The sequence below is a fragment of the Mesoplodon bidens genome (assembly GCF_964165515.1).
Source record: "Mesoplodon bidens genome assembly, chromosome: 1".
Lineage (NCBI taxonomy): Eukaryota > Metazoa > Chordata > Mammalia > Artiodactyla > Ziphiidae > Mesoplodon > Mesoplodon bidens.
In genome coordinates, this window is record NC_138176.1 from 149,562,920 (window position 1) to 149,584,375 (window position 21,456).

The following is a 21,456-nucleotide window of genomic DNA, read 5'->3' on the forward strand; positions in this document are numbered from 1 at the left end:
ATAAATCCACTCTGCAAGTGACATTTCTCTGAGAAAACTCACTCTCCCTTACTGGAGGAGAAGAGATACGGTATACACAGCTGCTTCATCTCCCACAGGACGCCCTCCTGGAAACAGGAGCCCAGTACTGGGGGAGCTATGTCACCACACTGGACTTTGGCAACTTCCACTCTCTTGAAATACTCAGGCCCTGGTTTCTTCCTACACACAGTTCACACAACTGGTCAGGCCTCCCAGGCTCTTGAGCATTTATGACAATGACACCCTTCATGTGTCATGTCAGAGAATCTCCATCCACCCCAACAGACTACTCACTTCATGCTTCCTTTCTTTTGCGTTTTTCCTTGCAGGCCCCTTGACCTACTCTGAAATGCACATGCATAAAGTCAGGTGACTAAATAAAATATTCTTAACTACAACCTATTGATAGACACGCATACTTTTTTTTTTTTTTTTTTTTTGCGGTACGCGGGCCTCTCACTGTTGTGGCCTCTCCCGTTGCGGAGCACAGGCTCTGGACGCGCAGGCTCAGCAGCCATGGCTCACAGGCCCAGCCGCTCCGCAGCATGTGGGATCCTCCCAGACCAGGGCACGAACCCGTGTCCCCTGCATCGGCAGGCGGACTCTCAACCACTGCGCCACCAGGGAAGCCCGACACGCATACTTTTGATTTTAGTAAAATAATTTAGAGAGAAAAGTACAAACAAATCAGCAGGGCAACATTAACAAGGTGTGCAAAACCCAGGAGTCCGGGACCTTGGGTTTAGTTCTGCCCCAACTAGCTATATGATCTATATTGTCACCTAATTGCCCTGGGTCTCAGTTTCCTCACGTAGGAAAGAGAAAATAGAATAATATTCTGGTTACAGCAGAATGACCACCACGCCACAATTACCAACAGGTGTGTCCATGCCCTAGTGTGTGCTGGGATGGAACAAAGCGTTGCTCTTAATTCTGAATCTCCCTGTATCTGGGTAATTTACTTAATGTGATGTGCCATCCTTAAGGTTAAAACAGCATTCATCTCAAAAGAAAGGCTAACAGCGTTAGAGAGCAACCCTGAATAATTCCAAACATGCTAGAAAACTACCAGGAGAATATCCTAACTATTCTTTTCCATAACCTATCACATCGATGACCTACAACTCAATCATCTTTCTTTAAAGACTTAGCTCAGGGTCTTCCCTGGTGGTCCAGTGGGTAAGACTCCGCATTCCCAATGCAGGGGGCCCAGGTTTGATCCCTGGTAGGGGAACTAGATCCCATACGCATGCTGCAACTAAGAGCCTGCATGCCGCAACTAAGACCCGGCGTGGCCGAAAACAAACAAATAAATAAATAAAGACTGAGTTCAGATATCCTCTCCTCTAAAGTCTCCCCAGACTCCCCGGCTGAGTGACCCCCTGTGTATACAACTGTATTAGTGCACTAAATTAAATTATCTTCACAGGGGCCCTCTCCCTGCTAAACTGCAAGCTGCTCAAAGGCTGAGAGACTGTCCTACTCTTCTCTGGATCCACAGCACTTACCACCACGCATTCAAAAAGAACCACGGACTTAAACTGCAAACTCAACCACATCTTAAATAGTTTACATTTGCAGATGCTCTTCATAATTTCTTAAGCAAATTTTGACATTATTTTATTTTAAAATAGGACCTATAAAAAAAAGAGATAAATACAGAACACATTATTAATTTTATAGGTGAGAAAGGCTCAGCAAAGTTAACTTAGCCCAGCTCAACCAAAGTGAACAAGCCTTGTGAGTCTAAGCCCATTGTAACAAGTGACAGATATAAAAATAATCTGCCTAAGTACCAAAGGTCATGAAAACTAAGAAAATTCTTTTTCATCACATCTTTCTTATAAATCTAACAAACAGTATAGACTACTGGTTCATCACTCTTCCAATAGCAAATATAGAGGCAACAGAAATAATGGAGAAATGAAAGGTACTTAAGTCTAGATTCACAAATATAACCAAATAATTTTTTCCTTTTCTATAACTTTTATAAATGTTCCTGAATACCAATACATATATTATGAAATAAAATTCAAAAAGACTAATTTATTATTTCTACTCTTTCAAAGTTATCAAAAGAAAGGAAGGGCTCCACATCATATATTAGGGAAATGCAAATTAAAGCAACAATGAGATAGCGTTACACACCTATTCAAATGGCCACAATCTGGAACACCAACAATATCAAATGCTGATGAGGATGTGGAGTAAAAGGAACTCTCATTCATTGCTGGTAGAAATGCAAAAGGGTATGGCCACTCCGGAAAACAGTTTGGCAGCTTCTTACAAAGCTAAACTTACTCTCACCATATGATCCCACAATCGTTCTCCCTGATGTTTACCCAAAGGAGTTGAAAACGTATGTCCACACAAAAACCCACACAAAGATGTTTATAGCAGCTTTATTCATAACAGCCAAAACTTGGAAGCAACTGAAATGTCCTTCTGTAGATGAATAGATAAACTGTGGTCCATCCAGACAATGGGATATTATTCAGTGCTAAAAAGAAATGAGTGATCCAGCCATGAAAGGCACTGGAGAAACTTAAATGTACATTACTAAGTGAAGGAAGCCAATCTGAAAAGGATACATACTTTATGATTCCAACTATATGACATTCTGGAAAAGGCAAAACTATGAAGATCAGCGGTTGCCAGGGGTTGGAAGAAGGAAGGGATGAATAGGCAGAGCACAGAGAATTTTTAGGGCAGGGAAACTATTCGGTGTGATATTACAGATACATGCCATTACACATTTGTCCAAATGCATGGAATGTACAACGCCAATAATGAACCACAGTGTAAAACATGGACTTTGGGTGATAATGATGTGTCAATGCAAGTTCATCAATTGTGACTAATGTACCACACTGACTGGGGATACTGATGATAGGGGAGACTCTTCCAGGTGTGGGAACCCAGGCCGCATGGGAAATCTCTGTACCTCCTACTCAATTTTGCCATGAACCTAAAACTGTTCAAAAAATAAGGTTCAGGGGCTTCCCTGGTGGCACAGTGGTTGAGAGTCCGCCTGCCAATGCAGGGGACACGGGTTCGTGCCCCGGTCTGGGAGGATCCCACATGCCGCGCAGCGGCTGGGCCCGTGAGCCATGGCCGCTGAGCCTGCGCGTCCGGAGCTTGTGCTCCGCAACGGGAGAGGCCACAACAGTGAGAGGCCCGCACACCACAAAAAAATAAAAAATAAAAAAAATAAAGTCCATTTAAAAAAGAAAGGGGGCAATTTGAGTCTATTTTTCAATAATAATCTGATGCCTAGTCTATTATAATATCCTAATGGTATCTGGGGCAAAGTTAAATATCCTGAAAAAGAGGAAAGGTCGTCAAAGTATTTTTTTTGTTTTGTTTTTTGTTTTTTGCGGTATGCGGGCCTCTCACTGTTGTGGTCTCTCCCCTTGCGGAGCAAGGCTCCGGATGCGCAGGCTCAGCGGCCATGGCTCACGGGCCCAGCTGCTCCGCGACACGGGGGATCCTCCCGGACCGGGGCACAAACCGGCGTCCCCTGCATCGGCAGGCGGACTCTCAACCACTGCGTCACCAGGGAAGCCCCCGTCAAAGTATTTTTTAAATTTGATAAGCTGAATAGTTAATACCTAAAATGTTCAAATTTTTTAAACAGTGCAAGAGTATGCAATGCAAATTTTTCCTTTCACTCCTATTCTCCAAACACCCAATTTTCAAGGTTGTTGATTTTTTTTTTAAGTTTTATTTCATGGGACACTATTTCCATTATTGTCCTCCCAGATACATGTGACTATTCTGAAATCATGGCATTTGTTCCAAAACATATGAGCAGTTCCCATGTCTAATAGTAGGTATAACAGAAAATATTTAAACTGAGAACCCTGCTCCTCAAAGTGTGGTCCCGAGACTGGCAGCATTAGCATCATCACCTGTGAGCTTGTTGGAAATGCAGAATTTTGAGTTCCATCCCAGACCTACTAAAGTAGAACTACGTTTTAACAAGATGCCCAAGCAATCTGTATGCACTGGTATACATGACAACGCCACCTCTGTTTTCATAGAGCTTACAGGCTAAGGAGATAAAATATTCAAATAACTTCAATGAAGGATACACAGGATAGACTACGCAGCTACAAGAGTTTGGGGAGAGATCAGCTTTGGTCCCTAAGGGGTCTCCACTGCCCCAAGATAAAATGCCAGCTCCTGTGAAGGGGTCTGTGTGCCATGCACATCCTCATCCCAGCACATCTGTTCAGCTCACCCTCTGCTACCCCCTACAGCAGATATCCTGCCAGCCTGACCAACAGCATGTCACTGAGGTTCCTCCGAAGCGCCTGCAGGCCTCTGCATGTGCTACCCGGGCACACCCTGCCCCTCCCCAGCTACCTCCTCCTTGGCCACCTTCGGGAAGGGGCAGGAGCCCCTCCAGGCTCTCCCATGGCACAGCCCAGCTAGCTGATGTCTACCTTCCCCTGTCAGAGGAGCTCCTCCAGGGCAGAGGAAATGCCTAGAGGTTATTTTCTACCCAGTTTAGTATGCTCATCCAATCAGTGAATGAATGAAGGAGAGATGCTTCAGTGAAGGGATGAAAAAGGGCTTAGTCAGTCAGAAATGGAAGATCACTGCAGAGGCACATTTGGGCTAAGATCGGATTAGCGAATCTGTCTCAGGAGAACAAACTAAAATTTGCTTTTTTCTCATTATGAGATCTGCTCCAGGCAGTGTTCAGTTGTGGATTACGTGGGGTTTCTACCCCTGCTTTTCTCCATTCTCTACTCGTAAAACCAACCTGTGCCCAAATTACTGTCACTCTAAGCAACTAGAGCTCCCGAAGCGCAGAGAGAGGCTGCTGCCACTACCCAGCAAGCACCCCACAGGAGCGCCGCTGAAATCCTGGTCGGGGCTACACCAGCTCTGCTTAGCAGACGCAGCAAATTTTTCAAATTCAAGGAGTGGCTTGACTACAAGTTCTTCCCTCTTCATTCAACTCAAACATGCACTAATTAAAAGTAATATAAGTCTACAGACAAAAAAAAAATGTTAATACATATGTTAAAATTTTCCATCACAACCTAGGACACAACCTCAGCAACAAACCGACATCAGACTTACTTGAAGCAAGACAACAGAACTGCCGCCTACATACTAGCTACAGGCAGATTCACACCTTCAGGAAGGCTGCTGTGCACTAACAGGCAAAAGAATAAGTCCAACTGGTCAGAGGCACCCAAGGTGGGCTGATCCAGTCTGCAGGAAACCTCAAAGGTAAGTAAATAAGCCCAACGCCAGGACACAAGTGTGCCTGCAAGCTGCGGTTACAGGCAGCTGAGCAAAGGACAAACTGTGCTTGTATTCAACACAGAAGCAGCAGCTGGTTACTCAGTCATTTGCACCAACCTCAGACGCTGGGTCACAGTCATTTCATATGTATCGAGGTATCACTACCACCTCCTGCCTGACCACGCCAGCCTCCTAAGCGGTGCCCTTGGCTTCCACCCAAAGCAGACATCACTCCTCGCTTTCAAGCCCACAGCACTTACAAGCAAACCCCACACAGTGCCTGCAGAGCCCTCCACAGCCTGGCCCAGATCAGCCCTCCCCGCCTCAGGGCCCAGCTCTCCGGGCCCAGCTCTCCGCGCTTCACCTTCCTTCTTCCTGCTGCTCAACCAGGCCCACCTCCAGGCCTGTTCCCTGCTGGTCCCTCCCCCTGGAACATCTTCAGGGCCCTCTTACCACTCCGGTGAAATGCCACCTCCCTGCCACCCAGGCCCCATGCACTCTCAACCAGACCACCCTGCTAACTTGCCTTCCTAATACTCACCACCATCTGCAATGCTTGTTTCCTTCTTCACTGTCTCTCCCACCTAGAATTTGAACGCCATGAAAACAGGCACCTGGTCTGCCTGTTCACTGCTCAACTCCAGTTCCTCAAACAGTACCCGGCACATAGTAGGTGCTCAATAACTGTATGCGTGTTGAACACATTTGTTAAATAACTTGTTGAATGAATAATGGCTATAAAACCCATGTTTTAAGGAAAGCCAAAATATGAAAAACCTGGTTTTACATAAAATATTAATCAGTGATTGAGTACAAGTTTACAAAAGGACTCCTTCCCTTATGCATTTTTAAATATTTGGCTTACAAAGCTTCAGTGTGCATTTTTTAAATATTTATTTATTTGGCTGCGCCGGGTCTTGGTTGAGGCACGTGGGATCTTCGTTGCAGCATGCGGGATCTATTTCCCTGACCAGGGATCGAACCCGGGCCTCCTGCATTGGGAGCCCAAGTCTTAACCAATGGACCATCAGGGAAGGCCCGCACTTTTTTTTTTTTTTTTTTTTTTTTTTTGCGGTACACGGGCCTCTCACTGTTGTGGCCTCTCCCGTTGCAGAGCACAGCCTCCGGAAGCGCAGGCTCAGTTCAGTGGCCATGGCTCACGGGCCCAGCCGCTCCGCGGCATGTGGGATCTTCCCGGACCCGGGCACGAACCCGTGTCCCCTGCATCGGCAGGCGGACCCTCAACCACTGCGCCACCAGGGAAGCCCCTACCGCACATTTTTAAAAGATAAACTTTTGGCACAAAATGAACTAATTCCTTCAGGGCATGAACAGTGCCTGGTACACAGAAGGCACCCACTAAATATCTGCTGAATACATATATAAGCACTGGAAAATAGCTTAATTCAAGGCATGAGCTATATGAAACTGGACTTGGATTTGAGAACACAGTAAATTTAGCTATATTTAGGTCCCATTTTCCATTTCATCTGATCAACTGACATATATATTTTTAAAATCCACGAATTTGAGATACTAGCAGTAATGTTAGCCATCATCTTTACAGGCGGGTACAGATCCAAGGAAATTCAGAAAGTTACCTGGCAGTTCTGTTGCTGTTAGTCTTCACCAATAGGTAAGTGGAGGCATAGAAACAATCAAGAGAAATACCCAGAACTGCCAGGATGTCTGTGGACTTAGTATAACAATCACAAACCTTGAGAAACTTGTTTTTATTTATACACTGTAATCTATGTAAAAACTCCACTGTTGGGACTTCCCTGGTGGCGCAGTGGTTAAGAATCCGCCTGCCAATGCAGGGGACACGGGTTCGAGCCCTGGTCCGGGAAGATCTCACATGCCGCGGAGCAACTAAGCCTGTGCACCACGACTACTGAGCCCGCGCTCTAGAGCCCTCAAGCCACAACTACTGAGCCCACATGCCACAACTACTGAAGCCCACGCACCTAGAGCCCGTGCTCTGCAACAAGAGAAGCCACAGCAATGAGAAGCCCTCACACTGCAATGAAGAGTAGCCCCCACTTGCCACAACTAGAGAAAGCCCGTGCGCAGCAACAAACACCCAACACAGCCATAAATAAATAGATAAATTTATTTTAAAAAAACAAACTCCAATGTCCCCAGTGAAAGACTAATCAAGAAACCACACCTCTATAAGCCTGGCCTCATTTTAATATAATGCACACCTGCCTTAATGTTCCAGGACATGTCTAATTTTAAAAAATGTAGCTTAATTTTTCCCTTAACAGATAATCTCTTTGAAATAAAATTCTTCCTTATTTTAGCTTTATTCTTACACCATGAAATTACTCTACATGTTCAGTATTCACATACTACTAATGCAGCACCCAAGATAAACAAGTTAATGTTCAGGTAACCACCTGCATCAAGTGACACCCACTCCCTTTCTTCCCTAACAGGTGTTGGTCTGCAGTTTACAAATGTCAAAGTAGGAATTATATGTGCAAGTGTTTGTGTGAGGTGTGTGCTCATATGCATTTATGTGTTCTTTAAGGGTCATTCTAAAATCTAATATAAATGTACTTTGGGACTATGAAGTTCTGTGTGTTATCTGTGCCTCTTGTTTATACTTTTAAAACATTTCCTAGTCTAAAATGCAAAGTGTGTTAATGACTTGTCTCTGAACTGAACACCAAACAGGTTCCATAGAAAGCCACTCTTATAATCTATAACCCCAAGAAATGAACTTTCAAAGAGTACCCTCATATTCTAAAAGCTCTCACAGAATAACACATTGTCTACAAAAATCAATTACAAGATGCAATTTACAATAGCACAACACCTAGAAAAAATGAAATACAAAAGAACTACACTTATTAAAATTATGCTGACAACTGACATAACTTTACTCGAAAAACATTTCATAGTTTTTTGTTGTTGTTCTGTAGTTTAAACAAATTTGGAATGACATGATTCAGCACTCAGATCAAATTATCAACATGCTGTTCATTTTTTACATGAGCTTTTCAAAAGTACTGCCAGTTGCAGAAAGCTGACAATCCTTGATTTCTTTTTTAAATAAGGCTTTCGCTTGCTGTTTTCTCTGTCACCTCTGTAGGCCAATGTAAACAAAAGTCCACCTCACTCCTATAAGTGAAAAGGATCTTATTAAATATGTTTTAGGAAAGTAAATAAAACTATAAAACAGTACTAGCAGTAAGGTTTTCTTAGATTTACCTCTTGATTTTCGAATAAAACAACACAATGAGTCTATTTTTTTCCTTCTTTTGGCCTCGCAGTGTATAACAAAAATAGACTCAAGTCCTCAACCGAGAATGAGTAATATACACACCCTGAATAATTTTTTTTTTTTTTTTTTTTTTTTTTTTTTGCGGTACGCCGGCCTCTCACTGTTGTGGCCTCTCCCGTTGCGGAGCACAGGCTCCGGACACGCAGGCTCAGCGGCCATGGCTCACGGGCCCAGCCACTCCATGGCATGTGGGATCCTCCCGGACCGGGGTATGAACCCGTGTCCCCTGCATCGGCAGGCGGACTCTCAACCACTGCGCCACCAGGGAAGACCCCTGAATTACTTTTTAAACTATATAACATTCTTAAATTTTAGCATTATTTATAAAAGCCAATTAGCTATCACTTCAAGCCAGAAAACCTGGGCATTATTTTTTCTTCAGTACAAAACTACCTTATAACAGCTCACAACTTGTTTGAAAGTCACTTCACTTTACTAGTAGCTATGTCTCAGAAAGTGAAGATTCTGGTGAGGATGGGTAGTGCCCGTCTAGTAACTAGTGTTATCCGGCTTCTGTGTCTCCAGTTTATTACCACTTAAATGATAGGCAAAGTTTTATCTGTCTCATAAATAGGTATTTATAAAAATGTATTTTAACACTCTAAAAGCGCTGCATCATAACTAGAGATATCACCACCTATTATTTGTAAAGGGTCCCAGAACGGCTAACAGGTTCTCCCATTATGAGTTTATTGCTCAACCAACCTGCCATACACCAAGAGCGAGCTCTGCGAAGGGGCTGGCAAAGAGAGGAACCCGTGGGGCGCAAGGAAGGTGCCCCATTAACCCGCCGACCTGTGGAAGCTTTGAGAGCTGCATCATTCAAAACACACAAACACCTGGTACTCCGGGAGGGTATTATTCCATTACTGCCTTCTCACACTGATGAGAACTCTCTATAGAAATCCACTCCAATCCCTTCAGTTTTGCGATAGCGGAATTGGCCCGGACTCGTAACGCTTAGTGATTCTGAAGGCGCCAATGTTCTGAAAATAAAACTTTAAGGAAATAAAAAGAACTTACGTTTAAAATTCAGACTCCGTGCTCGCTTCGGCAGCACATGTACTAAAATTCAAACTCCAAAACCTGCCCCTGGAAACCAGCGAGTTAAAAACAAAAGACATCCTCTAAGCGCACCAAGTTCAGCCTTCGGGAATCCTCAGTGCACTATCCCAGACATCCAAGCACAAACCTGTACCCGGGAGGCTGACGCGCGAGGTCCCGCCGCCGGGAAACACCTCGCGGTGAATCCGCGGCGTGAGGGTGGGGGGACTTCGGGAGCCGGAGAAGCCCACCCGCCCTGCGTCGAGCCTCACTCTCCCCACCTGTGAAATGGGCGTGACGCCACTGGCCCGTTCGCCCCACGGGGAAGAAAGGCTAATGAATGAGAACCACCTGGTGAACGGCCCGGGCCGCCTTGGCCGCTCTCCGGCAACGGTCCTCGGGCAGCGGGGCGGCCTCGGGCAGCGGGGAGCCCGCGCCGCGGTCGGATTCCCCACCAAGGCCGCGGGCGCTCTCCGCGCTCCGGACTCCCCGCGACCCGACGGTTACCAAGGTTCCCCAAGCCGCGCCCGCCCGGACGCCGGCTCCCGGGCCGTCAGCTACCGTAAAGGGCGCCGTCCCGACGCGGCCCCGACGCCGCCTACCTTGGCCACCCAGCTGAACAATGGTGACATCGCGGGCCGGGCGGAGGCTCGTCGCCCGAAGCTCCGGCTCACTCCCGCCGCCGGCCCGAGGGGCGGCGGGCAGCCGGGGGCAGGCTCGGGGCGCGGCGGGGCCCGGGCATGGCTCCCCCCGCGGCGGCGGCGGCGGCGGCGGCGGGCTCCTCCCCACTCGTCACTGCCCCGAGAGGTCGCGCCCGCAGGGCTGCCCGGCCGAGAAAGGGAAGTGGGTGGGAAGAGTGGGGGAGGGGAGCGGAGGGGAGGGAGCGCGGCCGACCCCGCCCCCACCCCGCCCACCCCCACGCTCGGCTCGCGGCGGGAAGTTGGGACCCACGGGGGTCGCCCTCCTCTGGGACGCCCCCGGCTGCGCGGCTACCGGGGGAGGAGTCATAAGCCCTAAGGGCTAGGGACGCGGCTTTCTAGGCCTCTGGGGTCCGTTTCGCCCAACTTTCAGAAAACTAAGAATTCCTCTCCTTGAGGTTCGGTAAAAGCCCCAGAGTTGGAGCGAACACAAAAGCCCGCCCAGCGTTCCAGGGGTTACCGTCGCCCCCGCAGCGTTTCTTCCTAAACGCTCCGGATTGCTGGTAACAAAAGGGCTAGTGTTCCCCTAACTCCTAATACCTTTATATAATCAAAGGTGGTTTTCTTGGAGCCAAAAAACTCAGCTGTTGAGACTAGAAAAGGGGCGGTGGAAAAAGAACCTTCAGTTCCTGCCAGCTGGGAGGTTTCAGCAACGTGAGAAATGTTGGTTTCACCAGTTTTCTTCTCTCCCAAGGCAAGATGATAAGCAGTGTAGTCAGTTTATAGCTACAGAGGTTAAGCTGAGTTTCGAACTCAGACACCCAAGAGTTGCACATTGGAAAAATAAAAAAGGCCAAAGGACACGTTAATGACCAATGTGTAAATATGTGTCATGTGGAGCCACTCACTGAGTTCCTCAAGCCAAATAGCCACCCTAACCCCATAATTTTGCTTCCTTCCTCTTGTCATATTAATTGTGCCTTATCTTTATGACAGGCCAGTAGGATATTTTAATGAAGTTCCCCAAATGCCTGGCATCTGAGTTAGGTGGGTATATTCGTTATCCATTGCTGTGTAACAAATTACCCCAAAACTATGAAGCTGGAAACAACAGTTTCTGTGGGTCAAAAATCCGGGGAGCATTTTAACTGGTCCCTCTGACTCAAGGTCTGTTAGCCAGGGCTGCAGTCATCTCAAGACTGGGACTGAAGGATCCACTTTCAAGCTCATAGTTGTTCCCAGGATTCAGTTCCTTGCAGGCTCTTGGACTTAAGGCCTCAGTTTCTTCCTGCAGCATGTGGTTCTCCCCGTAGGGCTACTCACAATATGGCAGCCTGCATCCCCTAGCACAAGTGATCCAAGAAAAAGCACGTGTCCAAGAAGGAAGTCAATGGTTTTATAAACTAATCTCAGAAGTGACATCCCAAGACTTATGCCGCATTCAGTCTAGTCCACACTCAAAGTGAGGGGATTACACAAGGACATAAATACCAAGAGAGAGCCACGGTGCAGGGAGGGGTGTCATCTTTTTTTTCTCCTCCCAGGTAGGGTACATGGGAACAAGATAAATGATAAAGGCCTGGTGAAAGTCAAGAGTGATAGCATTCTAACAAAGCCTACCTGGGTACTTGAAAAGGGCCTTCAGAGCATCTTAGGGAAGTGCTATTCTTTCATTCTTTTCAGCAGTGATTGTTCCCAAAAGAAATTAAGAGGTGGAAAATGGGAGTGCATTTGCAGCCATTTAAGCAAATCTTTCTCTGTTATTACATTACTTCCCCAAGCAAGCGGAAGAGATAGAGGCTGAGAGCTCCATCAAAGTAAGAGCCTTTATGGCCACTACAGCCTCTCTACTCAAAGTGTGATCCATGGACCAGCTGCCTTGGCATCACCTGGCAATTGTTAGAAATGCAGACTCTCAGACCCTGCCCTAATATCCCATCCTACGGAGTCAGAACCTTCATTTTACCATGACTTCAGGTGCCTAGGATATACATAAAGTTTGAAATGCACTAGTATATGACATTCACTGACACTGGCCTTAAAAACATGTAACTGACCAACAGCCCCTTGAGAGAACAGCTAAAACTGTCCTTCATCCTTGCGATGGCATGAACTAGCTCAGCAGAGAGAGGCCTGGAGAACGACGGGGAAGCAACATCGTTGTGATGGGAGTGGCTGGGCAGCTGAGGACCAGGCATGATAAACTGGATGGTTGACAAATGTCATCACACACCATCACTCCAATCCCCAGCCTGAGCTCTACGAAAATGCCCAGGACTGAGAAGCAGCTCAGGGGAAAAGGATGAGGGGAACCCGAAATGGACTACAGAAACCTGAATTACCTCCAACTGACTGAGATAAACTTTCTACTTCTTCAGCAGGAGGTAAGAAGGCAAAAAAGAAAAATTACATTAAATTTAGAAGGAAAATTGCACTTCTTGCAAAAAAAAAAAAAAAAGGTTAAGACTAAATCCTGAATATGACAGTTACAGTATGACAGGTGAAATAGGGACATCCAGGCTTCATTGTTTTAACCTGGACCCCTGAACCTCCCTGGTGGCGCAGTGGTTAAGAATCCTCCTGCCAATGCAGGGGACATGGGTTTGAGCCCTGGTCTGGAAAGATCCCACATGCCGTGGAGCAGCTAAGCCTGTGTGTCACAACTACTGAGCCTGCGCTCTAGAGCCCACGAGCCACAACTACTGAGCCCACGTGCCACAACTACTGAAGCCCGTGCGCCTAGAGCCTGTGCCCCACAACAAGAGAAGCCACCGCAATGACCGCAATGAAGAGTAGCCCACGCTGGTCACAGTTAGAGAAAAGCCGGCACACAGCAATGAAGACCCAATGCAGCCAAAAATTAATTAATTAATTAATTAAATAACTAAACTTGGACCCAATTCTCCATGTATATACACATCAATGTGGAGTCTCCTGCAGTTTCTGGTTTGCACTTGCCTAAACCTTACATGATTTTAGACTCAGGTCTCCATCTCCATCTGCTCCAGGTCTCCCTGCCTGATCTGGGCAGAATCACTCATTTAATGCGAACGTTAAGAACCTTTCCAGTGGGTGGACTTGATAGTAATGTCTGGGGCTCTAACACTAAATATTACATGAAAGTTCTTCATTCCCTGCCAACATGTAGCTTGCCAACAGAAATTCTATTGTAATCTGGAAGTTCATTAAAGGGAAACTTTTACATCAGACCATCTAACAGATCTCACATTCAAAACAATTTTCCTTAAAATCTATTTCTCCCGTCTGAAAAACGTATCTTTCTCTAAGAAACTGTATATTCCCCCAGGGAAGGACTGTATGTAGAGGGGGCATGGGTAATTTTTAATAGCTCCCCATTGATTCTTTTTCAGCCAGAATCGAGAACGCTTACAGACAGAATAATCATTGCTCAAAGATGCTGATGGTTCCCAGCCCTGATTTTCTATCAGTTACCTGTGATGACAAGGCGAGTGGGTGAGGAAGGAGGGCAGATGATATGGCTGCTCTGTGGCAGGGTGGAATGCTCAGAGACCTCAAAGAGCAGGTAGGTCATATAAATGTGTGCAGAGGGCCAGGTGTGAGACAATAAGGAATGAATGAACTGTGGCATCTTGGAGAATGCATGCTCAATTATTAAAACACTCCACCCAGCCAAGCAAAATGTGTGAGCTTGGAGGAGTGTGTATCGTGTGTGTGGGGGGGGAGGGGGTGGGCAGGGAGAGAGAGAGAGATTCTGATTATCAGCCAGGATTGAGAACCGCTTGCATAGTTCTAGCTCCCTTGTTTAAAAAAAAAACTAAAAAAAACAACAGTTGCTCTGTGGAGAGCAATAGGCCTATCTGAATAGGACTGCAGAGATCTAAATAAGTAGGATCTACAGAAAATCTGAGACTACTGTCTAAGTAACTTTAAAAGGAAGCTTTAATGTCTCACCATCAGTTTTCCTGAGACATTAAAGGAGGACTAAAAAGGGAGGTGAACCCAGGAACTGGAAGAGGTGCTCATCTACTAAGCCTGACCATAACTCCCCGAATAAATCTGACACTCCTGCCCTTCTGTGGTCTTCCTTTGAAGAGGAGCAAGGGTCAAGGACAGCAATACCTCCTGAGAGTTCAGGAGATGCTGAGAGGCTGCTCTCCACCAAGTGAAATGTGGAGGGCGCAGAGGTAGGAAGCATGACCTCACTCTGCAACCTGTTCCTCCCCACCACAAGACCTGGTTAAAAATAGAGCCATTGTGACACCAGCTCCACAAGGAAACTCAACTTGGTTTCAAGTGAATCAGAACCCCTTGGCACTTGGTAACTAGAATTCTAACAGCAGTTACAATGTGTTTTGTTTTGGCTTTTCTTCCCACATCACCATGCTATTCTGGGACACCAGGTAAGTGTCCTACAATTCAACTCAATTCTGACACTATCCACCTGGAGATTGTATCAGATCCCAAAGAATATGGGCTCAGTCCTACAAGACTGCCCTCCCTCCCAACTTCAGACACCAATCCCAAGTCCAGGGTGTCACCTGTGCCTCTGACCAACCAGGTCCAATGACCCCATCCTTGGGTTCCATTAATTTGCTAGAGTAGCTCACAGAACTCAGGGAAACATTTTACTTACTAGATCACCAGTTTATTATAAAAGGATATAACTCAGGGACAGCAGAATGAAAGAGATGCACAGGGAAAGTTATGGGGAACAAGGTGCAGCGGGGGGAACTTTCCATGCTCTTTCTCAAATACCACTCTCCTCGAACCTGCACCTGTTTACCAACCCCGAAGCTCTCCAAACCCCATCCTTTTGGGTTTTTATGGAGGCTTCATACATAGGCATGATTGATTACATCATTGGCCTTTGGCAATTGAACCCACTCTCCAGCCCCTCTCCCTTCCTTGGAGTTCAGGGGGTGGGACTGAAAGTTTCAACCCTCTAATCACAAGCTTGGTTCCCCTAGCAACCAACCTGCATGCTAAAGGGACCTAGGGGCTTTCCAAAAGTCAACTGATTAACATAACAAAAGACACTTTCATTGTTCTCTTCGCAGGAAATTCCGAGGGTTTTAGGAGCTCTGTTCGGGAAAGGGGGACAAAGCCCAAAAATATATTTCCTATTATAAATCACGATATCACAGCAACTGATCAAGAATCTACTCAGTTCGTGAATATTCATTAGCACCTATTGTGTAAAGAAACACGTGTCCTAGCAAGGAATAGCAAAGATGATCAGACCTGAAGCATAGGCACACAGCGTAGCAGGGAAGAGTGAAAAGTGCCAAGAGAAGGGCCCAGGTGAAGCTCCACCGAGTCCCAAAGGAACGAAAGATAACTTCCGGCTGCAAAGGCAGAGCCAGCATCCTGGCTGGAAGACATCAGGACTTTTACAGATGGAGATGAGGGAGTGGGGTTTCCAAGAAGAAGAACCAGCTGGCATGAAGGATTGGTGCTCATCTCTGAAAATCAAGCCTTACCAGGACAGATAGAATAGAAATCAGAGCTCACATTGCAGAGAGAGCATTTTAGTAAATGGTAGTTTGGGGGCGTGCAGTCATCCCTCACTGACATAAAAATTTGTTTCCAGGAAAAATATATATTTTAAAATATTTATTTATTTATTTGGTTGCACTGGGTCTTAGTTGCGGCAGTCAGGCTCCTCAGCTGTGGCATGAGAACTCTTAGTTGCGGCATGCACGTGGGATCTAGTTCCCTAACCAGGGATCGAACCTCAGCCCCCTGCACTGGGAGCGTGGAGTCCTATCCACTGCACCACAAGGGAAGTCCCCAGAAAAAATATTTGCTGAGATACTATCAAATCCAAAAAAGTCAAGAAATTTGTCCCTCTGTATGAATTGAAAATATATGTCCATGAAAACAATTGTAATGAATGTTCACAATAGCATTATTCATAATGGCTAAAAAGTGGAAACAACCCAAATGTCCATCGACTGATGAATGGATAGTGTAGCCACACAACAGAATATTATTTGGTCATAAAAAGTGATAAATTACCAATGCATGCTACAACGTAAATGGACCCTGAAAACATTATGCTAAGTGAAAGAAGCCAGACACAAAATACTATATATTGTATAGTTCCATTTATAAGAAATATCCAGGGCTTCCCTGGTGGCACAGTGGTTGAGAATCTGCCTGCCAATTCAGGGGACATGGGTTCGAGCCCTGGTCTGGGAAGATCCCACATGCCACAGAGAAACTGGGCCCGTGAGCCACAGCTACTGAGCCTGCGCATCTGGAGCCTGTGCTCTGCAACAAGAGAGGCCGCAACAGTGAGAGGCCCGCGCACTGCGATGAAGAGTGGCCCCTGCTCGCCGCAACTAGAGAAAGCCCTCGCACAGAAATGAAGACCCAACACAGCCAAAAAATAAATAAATACATTTATTAAAAAAAAAAAGAAATATCCAGAATAGACAAATCGAAAGAGACAGAAAGATTCATAGTTTCCAGGGATTGGGGAGCAGGAAACATGGAGAGTGACTGCTAAAGAGTATGAGGTTTCTTTTAGAGGTGATGAAAATATTTTGGAATTAGATAGTGGTTATGTTATGGTTACACAACTTTGTGGATATACTAAACCCCCAAATTTCATGGCATGTGAATTATATCTCAATTTTTAAAATCCGTCTATGTGATGATGGTTTAATGACTTTACATAAATTACCTCCCTAAGCTTGTATAATAATGGAACCCACACTTCAAAGGGCTAGTTTCAGGATTAAATGGGATGCATATAAAGCACTCAGACTGAATCCTTGCACACAGTAGGTGCTTAGAAAATGTTAGCGGATGTTAGCTATAGGATAAGGAGGAGGACAAGGAGGGGGAGGAGGGGAAGGGGAAGAAGAAGAAGGAGGAGGAGGAGGAGGAGAAGGAGGAGAAGAAGAAGGAGGAGGAGGAGGAGGGAAGGGGAGGAGGAGAGGGAGGGAAGGGGAGGAGGAGGGGGAGGGAGGGGAGGGGAGGAGGAGAAGAAGAAGGAGGAGGAGGGAGGGAGGAGAGGGAGGGAAGGAGGGGGGAGGGGGAGGGGAGGGGAGAGGGGAGGGAGGGGAGGGGAGATGGGGGAGAGGGAGGGGGAGGGGGAGAGGGAGGGGAGGAGGCAGAGGGGGAGGGGAGGAGGCGGAGGGGGAGGGGAGGAGGAGGGGGAGGGGAGGAGGAGGAGGACAAGGAGAAGAAGAAGAAGGAGAAAGAGAAGGAGAAGGAGGAGGAGAAGAAGAAGAAGAAACTTCAGTAGCAGCAGTAGCGGTGATTGTTGTAGGTTAATGATGGGTATGTGTGATGGTTAATCTTCATGTGTCACTAAGGGCTGCCCAGATAGCTGGTCAACATTATTTCTGGTGTGTCTGTGAGGGCGTCTCTGGAAGAGATTAGCATTTGAACTGGTCAACTGAGTAAAGAAGATCGCCCTCATGAATGTGTGGTGGACATAATCCCATCCATTGAGGTTCTGAATAGAACAAAAAGGTGGAGGAAGAGAGAACACTCTCTCTCTCTCTCTTTCTGCGTGAGCTGAGACCGCCATCTTCTCCTGCCATCAGACATCAGTGCTCCTGGTTCTCAGGCCTTTAGACTCAGACCAGGACTTAAATCATCAGCCCTCCCGATTCTCAAGCCTTCAGACTTATACTGAAATACACCACTGGATTTCCTGGTTCTCCAGCTTACAGATGGCAGATCATGGGACTTCTTGGTCTCCATAACCACATGAGCCAATTACTGTAATAAATCTCCTCTTACATACCTCTCTCTAATATACCCTATTGGTTCTGGTTTTCTGGAGACCCCTAATACAGTATGACTGTTGTAAATACAGAAACAGAACAGAAGTGATGGGCTGGAGATCTCAAGTTCGTGGCTGGGTTTATAGACAAACAGTTGAGAGCAAAGAAGAGATTGTGTGTTAGCCAAAACTAATTCTGGCACGGGTGGGTCCCCCGACATATCTCAATATTTTCCTCTCCCTTTTTATGGGTTGCTATGTCTAGCGGTATGACTGTGCTCCATTTGTTACTTTCACTCTATAAGCCATGCCGAGAATCATCCAAGTTTCGCTGGTAAATTCCTGTCATTCCGGTCAGAGACTTGGTGTGCACAAGCATTACTGGCCTGTCACACTTTCAGAGAGTTCAGATATTCCTCACTAAGAAATGGATCCTGCTCACTCACACTGCTAATCTCGCTTTTCTCTTCCCCACACATACTGTGTCTCATTACCTGTCTACATCTCTTGCTTTCTCTCAGGCACGCACTTGTACTCACATTTTAAATGATGCCAGATTCAAAATGGAGTCTTTGGGTGGCAAGACTATTTGAAGACCAACCTGAGAGCAAAGGATGCTCAATAAATTGGTGAATAAGTGAAAGTACAGAGTGGAAAGATCAATTTTGTGAAGACTGGAGAGTTGAGGAAGATGGCGGAAGAGTAAAACGTGGAGATCACCTTCCTCCCCACATATACATCAGAAATACATCTACACGTGGAACTGCTCCTATAGAACACCTACTGAACGCTGGCAGAAGACCTCAGACATCCCAAAAGGCAAGAAACTCTCCAAGTACCTGGGTAGGGCAAAAGAAAAAAGAAAAAACAGAGACAAAAAAATTTTGTGAAGATTTATTTGGAAGTAGACAATACATTCAGGGAATTAGCTGAAGAACACTCTACTTTGACAGAGCTGTGTCAACGTTTAAATTAAGGTCTCTGATGTCATGTTTTGATTTTGTGCATCAAGTTGTAGTTTGTTAGCCAGAGTAACAGTAAACAAATTTAACAAGAACATTTTTAGTGTTCTCAAGCTCCAGCCACCTTCACTACATTGCAAAATTAAAAGCTGGCTGGGAATTCCCTGGCGGTCCAGTGGTTAGGACTCGGCGCTTTCACTTCCAGGGGCCCTGGTTCAATTCCCTGGTCAGGGAACTAAGGTCCCGCAAGCGGTGAGGCACAGCCAGAAAAAAATAAAAAATAAAAACTGGATGAAGCCCAGCTAGAAATCCTGAGAAGTCTCTGCAGTGTAAAAAGGGAGCCATTGGACTTGTAACTCTAGAGCTCTAGAGGGAATGAGAGAGTAACAAATCCCCCCCAAAATAAAGTTCACACCAGTGAACATTTTGGGGTTGCCATTTTTTCTCTCTGCACTCAGCAGTCTTATTAGAATAGAAATTTACTTTATGATGCAAACTTCTCTCTTCAGTAGAAATAACAATCAATTCGTTTCACTGTGACATTTCAAAAGCAGCTAAATTAATATATTTTGCTATTGAAATATCTGTTCTCGTCTCAATATTTTGCTTAATATATACAGTAACTGTGTTCACTTTTCAGCTGGTAAGACATTCCAAAAATAGAAACAGTGTTTTTCTATTTTTAGCTCAGTCTATAAAGTTTAAGCAAATAATCTTTCCAAAGTATTGCACACACATGTTTCAAATTCATGGAAAAACCCAGTGGCAATGAGCTCATAAAAGAAAACACAGTGAAAATTTGGAGTCAAAAGATTTTTGATATCCTCACCCTGTGTTAAAACTAAACAGAGATGCTTAGCTTTCAACTCAGATATTTTAATTATAATTTATAATAGGAACATGAAAAACACCACTTAGCATAGCACTAATTTCACCAGAAAATAACTTTTTTTTCCTACACTGAAAGTTATGTTTTTCCTTAAAAAATTAGACTGAAAAATGTCAATTCCTGTTTCCTGGTCAAATCTATTAGTGAATAAAAATCAGACCAAAGCTTCCTTTTCCCCTTCTTTCATAGTAAATCATAATTTCCTTTTCTCCCCCAATAAAGGTGGTTTAGTTTACCCTTGATTAGAGTGATTTCTCACTTCTAAAACAATTTATTTGTTCAATTTCATCCAGTTCTTTAAATGTGTTATGTTTCAATCCAGCAATCGCACTCCTTGTTATTTACCCAGCTGAGCTGAAAATTTATGTCCACACAAAAACCTGCACACCGCTGTTTATAGCATCTTCATTCATGATTAGCAAAACTTGGAATAAACCAAGATGTCCTTTAGGAGGTGAATGGATAAATAAACTGTGGTACATAGAGACAATGGAATATGATTCAGTGCTAAAAAGAAATGAGTGATCAAGCCATGAAAAGACATGGAGGAACCTTAAATGTACATTACTAAGTGAAAGAAGTCAATCTGAAAACACTACATACATACAGCATGATTCCAACTATATACGGCATTCTGGAAAAGGCAAAACTATGGAGACAGTAAAAAGATCAGTGGTTGCCTGTGGTTGGGGGTGGGAGAGAAGGGATGAGTAGGCAGAGCACAGAGGACTTTTAGGGCAGTGACAGTACTTTTTATGGTATTATAATGATGGATACATATCCATCATTATGGATGGATGTATGGCTATACATACATTTGTCCAAACCCATACAATGTACGACACCAAGAGTGAATCCTAATGTAAGCTATGGACTTTGGGTGATAATGATGTGTCAGTGAAGGTTTGCCAACTGTTACAAATGTACCATTCTGGTGAGGGATAGGGATGTTGATAACGCGGCAGGCTATGCATTTGGTGGTGGTGGGGGTGGGGGTTATATGGGAAATACCTTCTGCTCAATTTTGCTGTGAACCTAAAACTGTTCTTTAAAACCCCCTGAAAAAAACCAAGTTTTAAACATCAGTGAAACTCCCTGTCAATGCTCTCAGTATTTTGTGTGTGTGCTTCTGTATTTTGGATCAGAACTGCACAGCAAGCACCCAGAAAGGGGCAGAGTGACTCTTCCATGTCGGATACCTGTTCCTGGTACAGAGCCACGCACTCTGCGCAGTCATGCAAAACAGTTCGTGTCTGTTTCCTCACCAGAGCTTGAGAGTCCGATAAAAAGTCCACCGAGCCATGTACACTCACACTTCCCCAAGAGGCGTATGCCTGACTCTGCTCGGTGCAATGCTCAGGTGCACCGAACGAGTATACTTTCCAGAAGCTAAGATCCACGTGCTATGTTCTTAGGTCCATGCCCCTCTAAAAACTTTAAGATTAAACAGTCTCTCTGGGCTCACTCCTTAGCAAAGGAATGCATAGGTTATAAAATAAACCAGCACCTGCTTCCTGGTCTCTATTCACAGCTGGGGAAGGTATATAACTTATGTTGGCTTTGACAGGAAATGCAAAGGCTGAGAAGATACAAGAAGGAGGAAATGGCTTCTCTTTTCCATTTGT

At 45.3% G+C, this 21,456-nt stretch overlaps 1 protein-coding gene across 7 annotated transcripts in view; it reads right to left on the minus strand.

The window, feature by feature from the left end:
* TBC1D1 (TBC1 domain family member 1) overlaps positions 1-21,456 on the minus strand; it is a 221,654-nt gene that overhangs the window by 124,572 nt on the left and 75,626 nt on the right. The window contains exon 1 of one of the 7 annotated variants that reach the window (XM_081238169.1): positions 10,222-10,355. The exons of 5 other annotated variants lie outside the window; for them this stretch is intronic. In XM_081238169.1, coding sequence (XP_081094295.1) covers positions 10,222-10,251 — 30 coding nt within the window. In that variant the 5' untranslated portion in view covers positions 10,252-10,355. Of the gene's footprint in view, positions 1-10,221; positions 10,356-21,456 lie in introns of those variants that run through there. One more of the 7 variants, XM_081238170.1, reaches the window with a different exon arrangement.